The sequence below is a fragment of the Salvelinus sp. IW2-2015 genome, linkage group LG4q.1:29 (assembly GCF_002910315.2).
Source record: "Salvelinus sp. IW2-2015 linkage group LG4q.1:29, ASM291031v2, whole genome shotgun sequence".
NCBI lineage: Eukaryota > Metazoa > Chordata > Actinopteri > Salmoniformes > Salmonidae > Salvelinus > Salvelinus sp. IW2-2015.
In genome coordinates this window covers 23246911-23261491 of record NC_036842.1, presented here as the reverse complement: position 1 = coordinate 23261491, position 14581 = coordinate 23246911, and the positions used below count along the sequence as shown (strand labels likewise).

The 14581-nt window shown below is 42.4% G+C and overlaps 1 protein-coding gene across 2 annotated transcripts in view; it reads right to left on the bottom strand.

Annotated features, from left to right (window-relative positions):
- LOC111961687 (sarcoplasmic/endoplasmic reticulum calcium ATPase 2) overlaps nt 1–14581 on the bottom strand; it is a 56519-nt gene that overhangs the window by 35976 nt on the left and 5962 nt on the right. For both annotated transcript variants that reach the window (XM_023984138.2, XM_023984137.2), the window contains exon 5: nt 5223–5361. In XM_023984138.2, coding sequence (XP_023839906.1) covers nt 5223–5361 — 139 coding nt within the window. The remainder of the gene's footprint in view (nt 1–5222; nt 5362–14581) is intronic.

Here is a 14581-nt window from a genome sequence, read left to right as displayed (position 1 = left end):
TGTAGGATTCGGAAGAGGAGAATGTACACAGTTCAAGTTATGTAGTCTCAATTAGCCTGCTAATGTTAGCTAGCCATCTTAACTAGCTTCTCTTGGATTGATGTAGTCAAGACAGGTATAATGTATTGAGATAAATACCCAGTGGTCAGTTCATTAGGTACACCCATGGTTCCAGGTCAGACGCCCCTTTGCACCCCAAACAGCCTGAATTATTTGGGGCAAGGATTCTACAAGGGGTTGGAAACTTTCAAACGTTGCTCAATTTTGTATCAAGGAACCTAATGTGTGCCAGGATAACATTCCTCACACCACCAGCTTGTACCATTGACCCCAGGCAGGATGGGGCCATGGACTCATGCTGCTTATGCCAATTCCTGACTCGGCCATCAGCATGACGCAACCGGAATCCTTCGGACCATGCAATGTTTTTCCACTCCTCAATTGTCCAGTGTTGGTGAACGCGTGCCCACTGGAATTACGTCGTCTTGTCTTTAGCCGATAGGAGTGGAACCCGGTGTGGTCGTCCGCTGCAATAGCCACAACTCGATGAGTTGTGCATGTTCTGAGATGCTGTTTTGCACACCACTGTTGTACTGCGCCATTATTTGCTTGTATGCTTGCACGATTCTTGACAATGTCCTTCGATCTCTCGTCAACGAGCTATTTTAGCCCACAGGACTGCCGCTGACTGGATGTTTGTCGCACCGTTCTTGGTAAACCCTAGACGTCGTGCGTGAAAGCTCAGGAGACTGGACCCAGCCCGCCTGGCACAGACGATCATACCACACTCGTTTTGCCCATTCTAACATTCAATCGAACAGTAGCTGAATCCATGCCCGTCTGTCTGCTTTATATAGTTTCTGTAGGAGTGAAACCAATAAAAACTGGCCACTGAGTGTAACTAGCAATAACTTAATCTACCAGCGCGAGTCAACTTGTTCACTATCTCTCCCCCTCCCTACTCCCAGTGTCACTCACATGAGCTGCTGCTCTGCTTCGAGCCTCTTGCTCTCCCTTCTGCACTACAGCTCTGGTTAATAAAATTAAAATCTTCCCCTCCTAGAAATGTTACAGCATTGTTGCGTTAGGTATTCATTAAAAAAATGTATTTTCCCTGTAAGATGGAGACTTGTTAGTGGTAGTTTTGTGATAACTGCACTGTGATTTTAATTTTGTGAAAAAAAGAACAAAATACATCTTTGTTGTGAGTGGCTGGGGGAGGGGCTTGGTGTGTGTGTGTGTGTGTGTGTGTGTGTGTGTGTGTGTGTGTGTGTGTGTGTGTGTAAATGGGAAGGAGCGAAGGTAATGAGACCAAAATCATGAGAACAAGCGGATTTTTTAAAACAATTATTTAAAAAAACACTATTCTTGGAATACCACTAAAACATATCAAATTAATTAATTAAAATGTATCACCCAGCCCTACTACAGTCATGGCCAAAAGTTTTGAGAATGACACAAATATTAATTTTCACAAAGTCTGCTGCCTCAGTTTGTATGATGGCAATATACTCCAGAATGTTATGAAGAGTGATCAGATGAATTGCAATTAACTGCAAAGACCCTCTTTGCCATGCATCACTGCCGTCATCATTGCTTTGCACAAAAAGGGCCTCACAGGCAAGGATATTGCTGCCAGTAATATTGCACCTAAATCAACCATTTATCGGATCATCAAGGAGAGCCGTTCAATTGTTGTGAAGAAGGCTTCAGGTCACCCAAGAAAGTCCAGCAAGCGCCAGGACCGTCTCCTAAAGTTGATTCAGCTGCGGGATCGGGGCACCACCAGTACAGAGCTTACTCAGGAATGGCAGCCGGCAGGTGTGAGTGCATCTGCACGCACAGTGAGGCGAAGACTTTTGGAGGATGGCCTGGTGTCAAGAAGGGCAGCAAAGAAGCCACTTCTCTCAAGGAAAAACATCAGGGACAGACTGCAAAAGGTACAGGGATTGGACTGCTGAGGAATGGGGTAAAGTCATTTTCTCTGATGAATCCCCTTTCCGATTGTTTGAGGCATCCGGAAAAAAGCTTGTCCGGAGAAGACAAGGTGAGCGCTACCATCAGTCCTGTGTCATGCCAACAGTAAAGCATCCTCAGACCATTCATGTGTGGTGTTGCTTCTCAGCCAAGGGAGTGGGCTCACTCACAATTTTGCCTAAGAACACAGCCATGAATAAAGAATGGTACCAACACATCCTCCGAGAGCAACTTCTCCCAACCATCCAGGAACAGTTTGGTGATGATCAATGCCTTTTCCAGCATGATAGTTATCACTTTTGCCTTGTGGCAAGGTCCTCTAAGTGGCTCGGGGAACAAAACATCGATATTTTGGGTCCATGGCCAGGAAACTCCCCAGACCTTAATCCCATTGAGAACGTGTGGTCAATCATCAAGAGGCGGGTGGACAAACAAAAACCCACAAATTCTGACAAACTCCAAGCATTGATTATGCAAGAATTGGCTGCCATCAGTCAGGATGTGGCCTAGAAGTTAATCGACAGCATGCCAGGGAGGATTGCAGAGGTCTTGAAAAAGAAGGGTTAACACTGCAAATATTGACTCTTTGCATCAACTTTATATAATTGTCAATAAAAGCCTTTGACACTTACGAAATGCTTGTAACTATACTTCAGTATTCCATAGTAACATCTGACAAAAATATCTAAAGACACTGAAGCAGCAAACGTTGTGAAAATTAATATTTGTGTCATTCTCAAAACTTTTAGCCACGACTGTACATACACCATAGACATACATCATTTACACACACAGGTCTCAGAGTAGGGCTGGGCGGTATACCGTATTTTATGATATACCAGTATTGATGCAGGGACCGGTTTGGGTTTTTACTTTAGCTTCTATACCGGTATTTGAATGTTTGGTTTGTTAAATGTGATACGCCGTGTGTAGTCATTCTTTATAGTTCACTTCGCTACTTTGAGTCATCTCTCTCCGTGCCACTTTCCACACAGACCTAGCCACGCCCCCTGTCACTCAGAGTGCATTTGATTTGATGTTCCCTCAACCAGGATGCACTTCACTTCAGACACTTCAGTCTGCATGGTCAATGCAGCACATGCAACAATGTTTATGACAATGCTGTTTTCACTTTGCTTCTTAATATAAATCCACTAGCGTTCTATAATGACACTAAAAGTGTGTTTCTTACATCAGCAAACAGCTAGTTTCTTTTCTTAGAAAGTTGCTATAAAATCTTGTGAGACTCTAATTGTTAGCCACTAATGCTAATAGCTAGCTAGCTAATAAATGTACTGAGTAAGAGCAAACGTAGCTAGCTAATACAGCCTGATAATACCAGTGATGGTGTGGACCTAAAATCAGCATCATGTTTGTGCAACAGTATCTTCTAAATCAAAGAGGAATATGCAAAGCAAGAATATGTTAGCTACATGAAGTAGCTAAGAGAAAACATGCAATGTAGCCAAAGCGTATAGGGTCCCCTAGGAAACACGTATCAACACTTTAGTTCCTACCCTGGCACAATAACACCTCCCTGGCATTTTAATTCGTTGTCATCTCAAACACTGTATTCAAAGTGCCCGCTATTATATTCTAACTACGGAATTAGAATAGTCATTGTATTTCCATGATTCCAACAGTTGTGCTCTAAATTCGCAAGTCAAATCGCAATTGCAACATTTAGTTAAAAATAAGTCCTAGGTTATTTGCCCATATCGTGCAGCTCTACGTGGCAGTGTGGAAATTCTCTCAATTGAGCAGTGGTGTAAAGAACTTAAGTAGTACTTGAAAGTATTTTTAGTTAAGTCATTTTCTTGGCATCTGTACTTTATTTTTGTTTGACAACATTTACTCCACTACATTCCTAAAGGAAATACTGTACTTTTTACTTCATACATTTCCCCGACACACAAAAGTACTCATTACATTTTGAATGCTTAGCAGGACAGGAAAATGGTCCAATTCACACACTTATCAAGAGAACATCCCTGGTCATCTACTGCCTCTGATCTGGAGGACTCACTAAACACAAATGCTTTGTTCGTAAATTATGTCTGAGTGTTGGAGATGGCCCTGGCTATCAGTTTTATTTTTATTTTATATAATTAAAAAAAAATCAATGTGGCCATCCGGCTTGCTAAATAAATGGAATTTGAAATGATTTATACTTTTACTTTTGATACTTAAGTATATTTAAAACCAAATACTTTTAGACTTTTACTCAATTAGTATTTTACTTGGTGACTTTTACTTGAGTCATTCTTTATTAAGGTATCTTTACTCGACTCAAGTATGACAGTTGGGTACTTTTTCCACCACTGCAATTGAGTGCAGGAAATGCAGAAATTATAAAAGTGCTGAAATTTGTTTTGGTTGAAGTTGAATTGAACAGTATAAAACAACGAGAATGGAGAAAGACTCATTGAAATCACTTAGAATATATGTGTTATGACCCTTGGATCACTCACTATACATAAAGCAAATGTAGAACATTAATTATTAAAAAACTAAAAATACCGTCCTTCTTTTATTTTTTAAATACCATGATATAATATTTGGCAATAGCCCTAGCTTAGAGGCCACCCAGTTCATGAGCTTAACAGCAGTAGATCTGAATTTAGAAAGGAAAATGAATATTTATGCAACAAAAGTTACTGCATCAAATCGTATCAATTAATACTCTAACCAAACTAAAAACGTATCATCCCTGTATCGTATCCCATGTATCTAGATACGTATCGAATCGTCTTTAAAGGGAAAGATACACATCCCTAATAAACTAACACCTGCACTCTGAAACAATATTCTGTGATCACACAACACTGGGTCATCAAAGCTAAGCAGACATGCATCACTGGGATGGAGCAGGGGTGGGCAAACGTTTTGGCTCGAGTTTTGTTGTTCAAGTCTGGCCTGGAGTATTTATTTAACCCTAAAAAATACTACAACACCCTACCTAAATCGGCTGGTGGGCCGGATGCTCAGTGTATTGGAAAGGGGGATACCTAATCAGTTGTACAACTGAATGCCTTCAAATGAAAAGTGTCTTCGATTTAACCCAACCCCTCTGAATCAGAGAGGTGCGGGAGGCTGCCTAAATTCGACATCCACGTCTTCGGCGCCCGGGGAACAGTGGGTTAACTGCGTTGCTCAGGGGCAGAACGACAGATTTTTACCTCGTCAGCTCAGGGATTCGAGCCAGCAAACTTGCGGTTACTGGCCCAAAGCTTTAAGCATCTTACCGGCCACCTCCACGATGTCCCCTGGTACAAGGTCCTTGGACTTTATCCTCTGCACACTCTTCCTGTCCTGCCGGTACACCTTTCCCATCTCCGGCTCGTACTCTTTGAGCGCTTCAATGGCATTCTCTGCATTTCGCTCCTGTAAGACAAAAGCAACCAGATTAAAATCAATATTATTCAGATATCAATGTAAGCTTCACATGTTGGTTGACGACCAGATCCCACACAGAGCATTTAGAGATTGTTAAAGAATGAGAACGATCACTTGACCAGTGACCCTCAAGCTGGGAAAGGAAGCAAACCCAACGAGAAGTGTATCCAACAACAAATCATTGGACATTGTAATAGCCAGAAATACCGCCGTTTTTATAACGCTGATCTGTTGATCTCTCATCACACACCAAAGAAACAACAAACAATAGGATCCAATGAAAATACAGCCATTACACTTAAAAAGGGCTCAATTTCAGATTTAAGGAAACAAAACATTCCTGGCTCAGTCAAACCTAGGAATTCAATGGACTTGTATTTTTAACATCTTGTATGTTTAACGTCACAGTCAGTGTGCCATCAGATATAGCTGAGGACTGGAGCACAGTGTACCACAATTAAACCCTCCGTCCCTCCAACCCCCAATCAACTACCAGCGATCTGCTGACCTTTCCCTCCCTGTGGGATTACTCCCAGAGGTACCGTCACAAGCAGCCAGCCTGGCAGCACTCTGGACAGGGCACACCCGCTGGCCTCATTGGATGGGAACACGGACAACATCTCCATTAAAAATACAGGCTGCAAGGAAAGTGTTGTAGGTTGTTAACAGTTGCCATGATAACCGTTGTGGGAATTGATTGGTCCAAGGCGCATGTATTGAAGTAGAGTTTGGACAAAGACAGAAGAATTCAAAAGGTATTCTGAACATGTTCATCAACATAACCTCTAACAGCCCCAGACAAGCTTTGGGGCTGTTGCTTATATAATGGCAAACAACCTGACAGATAACAGCTCCTCTTACAAACTTCAGAGCATAATATATGTCCCAACTACCATAAGTGCCGGTCTCCACAACTGCCATCGCTAGCCTAATTTAACTGAATATGGCATGCTAGAGTAAATGAACTTAACGTTAGACATTGCATTTGCTTAGTAGCAGCAGGTTAGCATAAAAAACAAAATAAAGCATTTTCAATACTACACCTAATCAAAAGCCCTCCCTGTGTGCATAACCTCCCTGTGTGCAACAAGGGGGACTATGAGGTGAGGTGTAAATTTTCGGGAGCAGTGAGGTGCAGCAGAAAGCCCGAGAGATGATCGACGAGTTAGGGGCCAAAGACAACAGCCCCAGGGAATTCCGCAAAGGTAAAACACACTTAAACCACAGTGAACCACACTTTGTATTCTCTCAAATTAAAACACGATTACTGTATCACAAAAATAAAGCGCAATATGCGTGTAAAATCAATGTAAACATTGCATAGGCCTATGCTACAATGATTTCTTACAAAGAGAAAAAAATGGCATGTGTGACTTTCATAAAGGGGGCATCAGTAGCATAGTACTTCTCATGTCCCATTCCGGGGTAATGTGATGGGCTATCACTAAGTAGCTCTCTGTAGCACTGGAAGTCCATCCATCTGTAGTAAGCGCAACACACGGTGCATTGGCCAATTCATTGACAACTTCAGATTTAGCTTGCTTATATAGAGCAGGTACTACCCTTTTGCTGAAATGGGTGCAAGAGGGCGAAATATGCAAAGTTGCTCGAGCACTTTCGAGGTGCCGAAACACCCCTTTCTCAACCACCAAGAACGGGCACATATCCGCGGCTATAAACATACCCATCGCTCTCAACTTTCTTGGGCCTGGTCATAATCGAAGAACACAAAACACACACCAACTGATTAAGGGACTGCTGAATGTTTATTTTTTCCCTCTTGCTTTGTTTGCTCTTTTCAATATTATGTCTCTCTCTGATAAGATACCCAGGAAAGTACTGAAAATAGCCCATAAGATTATATGTAGGTTCATGAAATCCATAAACTGCTAACATCAATATATGAGACTCACTTAGATAACTAATTTGATGATACAGCAGTAGTGATATAACATGTACAGTGCATTCGGAAAGTATTCAGACAACTTGATTTCACATTGGTACGTTAGTCTTATTCTAAAATGTTTCCTCGCCCACCCATCAATCTACACACAATACCCCATAATGACACAAAGCAAAAACATTTAGAAATGTTTGCAAACACACATATAAAAAATTTAAAAATATCACATTTACAGTTGAAGTCGGAAGCTTACATACACCTTAGCCAAATACATTTAAACTCAGTTTCACAACTCCTGACATTAAATCCTAGTAAAAAATTCCCTGTTTTAGGTCAGTTAGGATCACCACTTTATTTCAAGAATGTGAAATTTCAGAAAGAGAACATTTTTCTATTTCAGCTTTTATTTCTTTCATCACATTCTCAGTGGGTCAGAAGTTTACATACGCTCAATTAGTATTTGGTAGCATTGCCTTTAAATTGTTTAACTTGGGTCAAACATTCCGGGTAGCCTTCCACAAGCTTCCCACAATAAGTTGGGTGAATTTTGGCCCATTCCTCCTGACAGAGCTGGTATAACTGAGTCAGGTTTGTAGGCCTCCTTGCTCACACACACCTTTTCAGTTCTGCCCACACATTTTCTATGGGATTGAGGTCAGGGCTTTGTGATGGCCATTCCAATACCTTGACTTTTTTTGTCCTTAAACCATTTTGCCAGAACTTTGGAAGTATGCTTGTGGTCATTGTCCATTTGGAAGACCCATTTGCAACCCAGCTTTAACTTCCTGACTGATGTCTTGAGATGTTGCTTCAATATATCCACATAATTTTCCACCCTCATGATGCCATCTATTTTGTGAAGTGCAGAAGTCCCTCCGGCAGCAAACACCCCCACAACATGATGCTTCCAACCCCGTGCTTCACGGTTGGGATGGTGTTCTTCGGCTTGCAAGCCTCCCTCTTTTTCCTCCAAACATAACGATGGTCATTATGGCCAAAGAGTTCTATTTTTTCCCCCCATCAGACCAGGGGACATTTTTCCAAAAAGTACAATCTTTGTGCCCAAGTGCAGTTGCAAACCGTACTGGCTTTTTTATGGCGGTTTTGGAGCAGTGGCTTCTTCCATGCTGAGCGGCCTTTCAGGTTATGTCGATATAGGACTCGTTTTACTGTGGATATAGATACTTTTGTACCTGTTTCCTCCAGCATCTTCACAAGGTCCTTTGCTGTTGTTCTGGGATTGATTTGCACTTTTCGCACCAAAGTACGTTCATCTCTAGGAGACAGAAATCGTCTCCTTACTGAACGGTATGACGGCTGCGTAGTCCCATGGTGTTTATACTTGCGTACTATCGTTTGTACAGATAAACGTGGTACCTTCAGGCATTTGGAAATTGGGCCTAAGGATGAACCAGACTTGTGGAGGTTTACAATTTTTGTTCTGAGGTCTTGGCTGATATTGATTGTCCCATCATGTCAAGCAGAGGCACTTAGTTTGAAGGTAGGCCTTGAAATACATCCACAGGTACAACTCCAATTGACGTCAATTAGCCTATCAGAAGCTTCTAAAGCCATGACATAAATTTCTGTAATTTTCCAAGCTGTTTAAAAGGCAGAGTCAACAAACTTCTGACCCACTGGAATTGTGATACAGTGAATTATAAGTGAAATAAGCTGTCTAACCTAAAATGACTTGTGTCATGCACAAAGAAGATGTCCTAACCAACTTGCCAAAACTATAGTTTGTTAACAAGAAATTTGTGGAGTGGTTGAAAAACAAGTTTTAATGACTCCAACCTAAGTGTATGTAAACTTCCGACTTCAACTGTACATAGTGGCAAGAAAAAGTATGTGAACCCTCAGGAATTACCTGGATTTCTACATAAATTAATCAAATTTGATCTGATATAAATCTAAGTTTGAACAATAGACAAACAGTGTGCTTAAACTAATAACACAAATTTTATTTTTCTTGTCTATATTGAATACATAATTTAAACATTCACATTGTGAGTTGGAAAAAGTATGTGAACCCCTAGGCTAATGACTTCTCCAAAAGCTAAATTGTAGTCAGCTAACCTGGAGTACAATCAATGAGACAAGATTGGAGATGTTGGTTAGAGCTGCCTTGCCCTATAAAAAAATATTCACAAAATTTGAGTTTGCTATTCACAAGAAGCACTGCCTGATGTGAACCATGCCTCGAACAAAAGAGATATCAGAAGACCTAAGATTAAGAAATGTTGACTTGCATAAAGCTGGAAAGGGTTACAAAAGTATCTCTAAAAAAGTCAGTTCACGGTAAGACAAATTGTCTGTAAATTGAGACATTTCAGCACTGTTGCTACTGTCCCTAGGAGTGGCCGTCTTGCAAAGATGACTGCAATAACACAGCGCAGAATGCTCAATGAGGCTAAGAAGAATCCTGGAGTGTCAGCTAAAGACTTAAAGAAATCTCTGGAAGATGCTAACATCTCTGTTGACGAGTCTACAATAGGTAAAACACTAAACAAGAATGGTGTCCATTGGAGGACACCATGGAAGAAGCTACTGCTGTTCAAAAAAAACATTGCTGCACATCAGAAGTTTACATAAGTGCACCTGGATGTTCCACAGCACTACTGGCAAAATATTATGTGGACAGATGAAACTAAAGTTGAGTTGTTTGGAAGGAACACACAATACTAAGTGTGGAGAAAAAAAGCACAGCACAGCACACCAACATCAAAACCTCATCCCAACTGTAAAGTATGGTGGATGGAGCATCATGGTTTGGTGCCGCTTTGCTGCCTCAGGGCCTGGACAGCTTGCTATCATTGACGGAAAAATGAATTCCCATGTTATCAGGACATTTTGCAGGAGAACGTAAGGCTGTCTGCCAATTGAAGCTCAACAGAAATTGGGTGATGCAACAGGACAACGACCCAAAACACAGAAGTAAAACAGAATGGCTTCAACAGAAGAAAAAATGCCTTCTGGAGTGGCCCAGTCAGTCTTGACTCCAACCAGATTGAGATGCTGTGACATGACCTCAAGAGAGCAGTTCACACCAGACATCCCAAGAATATTGCTGAACTGAAACTGTTTTGTAAAGAGTAATGGTCCAAAATTCCTCCTGACCATTGTGCAGGCCTGATCCACAACTACAGAAAAAAATTGGTTAAGGTTATTGCTGCCAAAGTAGGGTCAACCTGTTATTAAATCCAAGGGTTCACACACTTTTCCCACCCTGCACTGTGAATGTTTACACTGTGTTCAATAAAGACATGAAAATAGTTTGTGTTTTATTAGTTTAAGCAGACTGTCTTGTTGTGACCTGGATGAAGATCAGATCAAATTTTATGACCAATTTATGCAGAGATCCATGAAATTCCAAAGGGTCCACATACTTTTTCATGCCACCGTAGGTATTCAGACCCTTAACTCAGTACTTTGTTGAAGCACCATTGGCAGTTATTACAGCGTCGAATCTTCTTGGGTATGACACCACATGCTTGGCACACCTGTATTTGGGGAGTTTCTCCCATTTTTCTCTACAGATCCGCTCAAGCTCGGTCAGGATGGATGGGGAGAATTGCTGCACAGCTATTTTCAGGTCTCTCCAGAGATGTTCGATCGGGTTCAAGTCCGGGCTCTGGCTGGGCCACTCAAGGAATATTCAGAGACTTGTCCCGAAGCCACTCCTGCATTGTCTTGGCTGTGTGCTTAGGGTTGTTGTCCGGTTGGAAGGTGAACCTTCGCCCCCAGTCTGAGGTCCTGAGCGCTCTGGAGCAGGTTTTCATCAAGAATCTCTCTGTACTTAGCTCTGTTCATCTTTGCCTCGACCCTGACTAGTCTCCCAGTCCCTGCCTCTGAAAAACATCCCCACAGCATGATGCTGCCACCACCATGCTTCGCCGTAGGGATGGTGCCAGGTTTCCTCCAGAAGTGAAACTTAAGATTCAGGCCAAAGAGTTTAGTCTTGTTTCATCAGACGAGAATATTATTTCTTGCGGTCAGAGTCCTTTAGATGCCTTTTGGCAAACTCCAAGCGGGCTGTCAAGTGCCTTTTACTGAGGAGTGGCTTCCGCCTGGCCACTACCATACAGGCCTGATTGATGGAGTGCTGCAGAGATGGTTGTCCTTCTGGAAGGTTCTCCCATTACCATAGAGGAACTCTAAAGCTCTATCAGAGTGACTATCGGGTTCTTGGCCACCTCCCTCACTAAGGCCCTTCTCCCCCGATTGCTCAGTTTGGCTTGGTGGTTTCAAACTTCTTCCATTTAAGAATGATGGAGTTCACTGTGTTTTTAGGGACCTTCAGTGCTGCAGAAATGTTTTCGTAGCCTTCTGCAAATCTAACTCGAGACAATCCTATGGCCTGGTTTTTCTCTGACATGCACTGTCAACTGTGGGACCTTATATAGACAGGTATGTGCCTTTCCAAATCATGTCTAATCAATTGAATTTACCACAAGTGGACTCCAATCAAGTTGTTGATACATCAAGGATGATCAATGGAAACAGGATACGCCTGAGCTCAATTTTGAGTCTCCTAGCAAAGGGTCTGAATACTTATGTAAATAAGGTATTTCTTTTTTTCCCCCCAATACATTTGCAAAAAATTCTAAACCTGTTTTCACTTTGCCATTATGGGGTTTTGTGTGTAGTTAAAAGTCAGCATTTTACAATCAGGCTGTAATGTAAAAATGTGGAAAATGCCAAGGGGTCTGAATATTTCCTGAATGCACAAATACTAATTTAAAGCCCTAGTCATTACGTTTATAAGTTAGTCAGTCGGTTGAATCATGGCTGTGTAAATGGTGTTGTCAGCTAAGTACATTAACTTTTGCTCAAGGGAAAATACACAATGTGATTAGCCTATAGATCTCTTATACAGTTTGATCAACTTAATTAAAGATTAGTGATCCACAATAACCATTCTTCTTACCAACTCACTGCTGACTGCATAAAGTGGAAAAGTAATTAACTGCATAGTCCTCCCCTGGAGCACAGTGTGTGCAGTTCTACAGAACATGGTTTTGCTAGATTGAGTCAAGAAAGCTTGACTTCACTCTAGTTATTCTCTACTGCTCATGGGGCTAGCACAATGGTAGAGAAAGGCGAGTCACACACACATTACTCAGTAGTACAGTGGGATCCTCACATGAAAAGGTATGACATAAACCCAATGAATTCAGCCTTGTCATTCCATCCCTTTTTTGTTACGGGACATTCAGATTAGTTCCTTTACTCTAGCAGGACTATTAGTCATCAATATGTGCAATGCTGGAGTACTCGGACACACCTGTGCTGCTGCTGTCTGTCTGTCTCGAAGGGATGAATTAGGTCTAATGAGCTTTGACGCTTTATAACTCACTAACCAAGGTTTTTTAGCCCCAGCTGTTCAAACAAGCTTGTGTCACTTAAACCCAAGTCAGAAAAAGCACTGGAAACCTACAGATGTTTAAGGTACTGCAAGAATTGTGGAACACGTATGATTCCAGTCACTCTAGTCGAGATACAAGATAAATTTTACTTTAGCTCCCAGTGTCAAGAAATCCCTAGATGCAGAGGGGAATGGAGTTGGATAGTAAAACTTTGGTTATGAGAAAGGAGTAGCCTGTATTGAGTTGTCATTGTAAAACTCCAGATCTAACTAGATAACGCCCCATTCAGGCTAAAGATAGCGCAAACATCCCACTGGAGTCCCCAGGCCAGGAGCAGAGAGAAAAGAGGCTATTATCCCTCCCTGCCTTAGTTTCTCACTAATGCAGAAACCCTCATCCCACTTTCTCCTCCTTGGTTTTATTTTAGTCTCCATTCATTACCCTGACTGGCCTGAAACACCATGCCCCCCCTTTTCCACCCACATGCCAAGTTTTTCCTCCTCACGCTTGGGTCCTTTTAGGGGTAAAAAAAAAGCCTCAATGACACAACCTGTATCGTTGTACGGGTATGTCTCTCTACTTGTTGTTTCCCCTAGACTTCTGGCAAAGCCCAAGGCGGTCAAGTGGCCAGTCATGGACAGGATGGATTATTGATTTGGCTGTGTGCACCTTGGAAGCAGGAGCAGGCTTGGAGGCACACAACCTAATTACCTTTCTGCTTTCTTATTCAATCCGAGTCGGAGCAGAGGCAAGAGCGGATCGCTGCTCGATGGGCACAGGGACTCCTAGCACCCGCCGTGCGCATGGCAACAAGATTTAGAGGTGATAAGATGACTAGAAAGAGTGTCCTGTTGAGCAAATGTGCACCCAGAGCTGGAAGGAATCCCATTAAAGCAGGTCCATACAGTATGTCTGTTTAGCTAGTTATATATTTTTGGTCAATGGTGTCATTGACTAATGGAGTTTAGTACAGAAGTCTTTCTTGCCATATGGCTTTTGCATCATGCCAAACTGTGGATTTCTAATATATTCCTCAACCAAGAGAATGAAATCTGTCTCTAGCCATAGAACCCTGTGGTGAGTCATTCAATTCAGAATACACCCTGGATACTGTGGTTAGGACAAACCTCTAATTGAGAGCCAAGTATTTTTCTTAATGTGCAGGATGTAAATGAGATTACCCACATTTCAAAAAGACTCATTGTAATTCACACCAAGCCCCTTCTCGGCTCTCATTTGAGAACAATCGGCTGCACAGTTCACACTGCCACTGAACACACCTCTGCCGCTCAGTACAGTGAACATGCACCTGTGGAACGGTCGTTAAGACACTAACAGCTTATAGACGGTAGGTAATTAAGGTCACAGTTATGAAAACTTAGGACACTAAAGCGGCCTTTCTCCTGACTCTGAAAAACACCAAAAGAAAGATGCACAGGGTCCCTGCTCATCTGCGTGAACATGCCTTAGGCATGCTGCAAGAAGGCATGAGGACTATAGGTGTGGCCTGGGCAATAAATTGCAATGTCCGTACTGCGAGACGCTTAAGACAGCGCTACAGGGAGACAGGACAGACAGCTGATCGTCCTCGCAGTGGCAGATCACGTGTAACAACACCTGCACAGGATCGGTACATCCAAACATCACACCTGCGGGACAGGTACAGGTTGGCAACAACAACTGCCCGAGTTACACCAGGAAAGCACAATCCCTCCATCAGTGCTCAGACTGTCCGCAATAGGCTGAGAGAGGCTGGACTGAGGGCTTGTAGGCCTGTTGTAAGGCAGGTCCTCACCGGCAACAACGTCACCTATGGGCACAAACCCACCGTCGCTGGACCAGACAGGACTGGCTAAAAGTGCTCTTCACTGACGAGTCGCGGTTTTGTCTCACCAGGGGTGATGGTGGGATTTTCGTTTATCGTCGAAGGAATGAG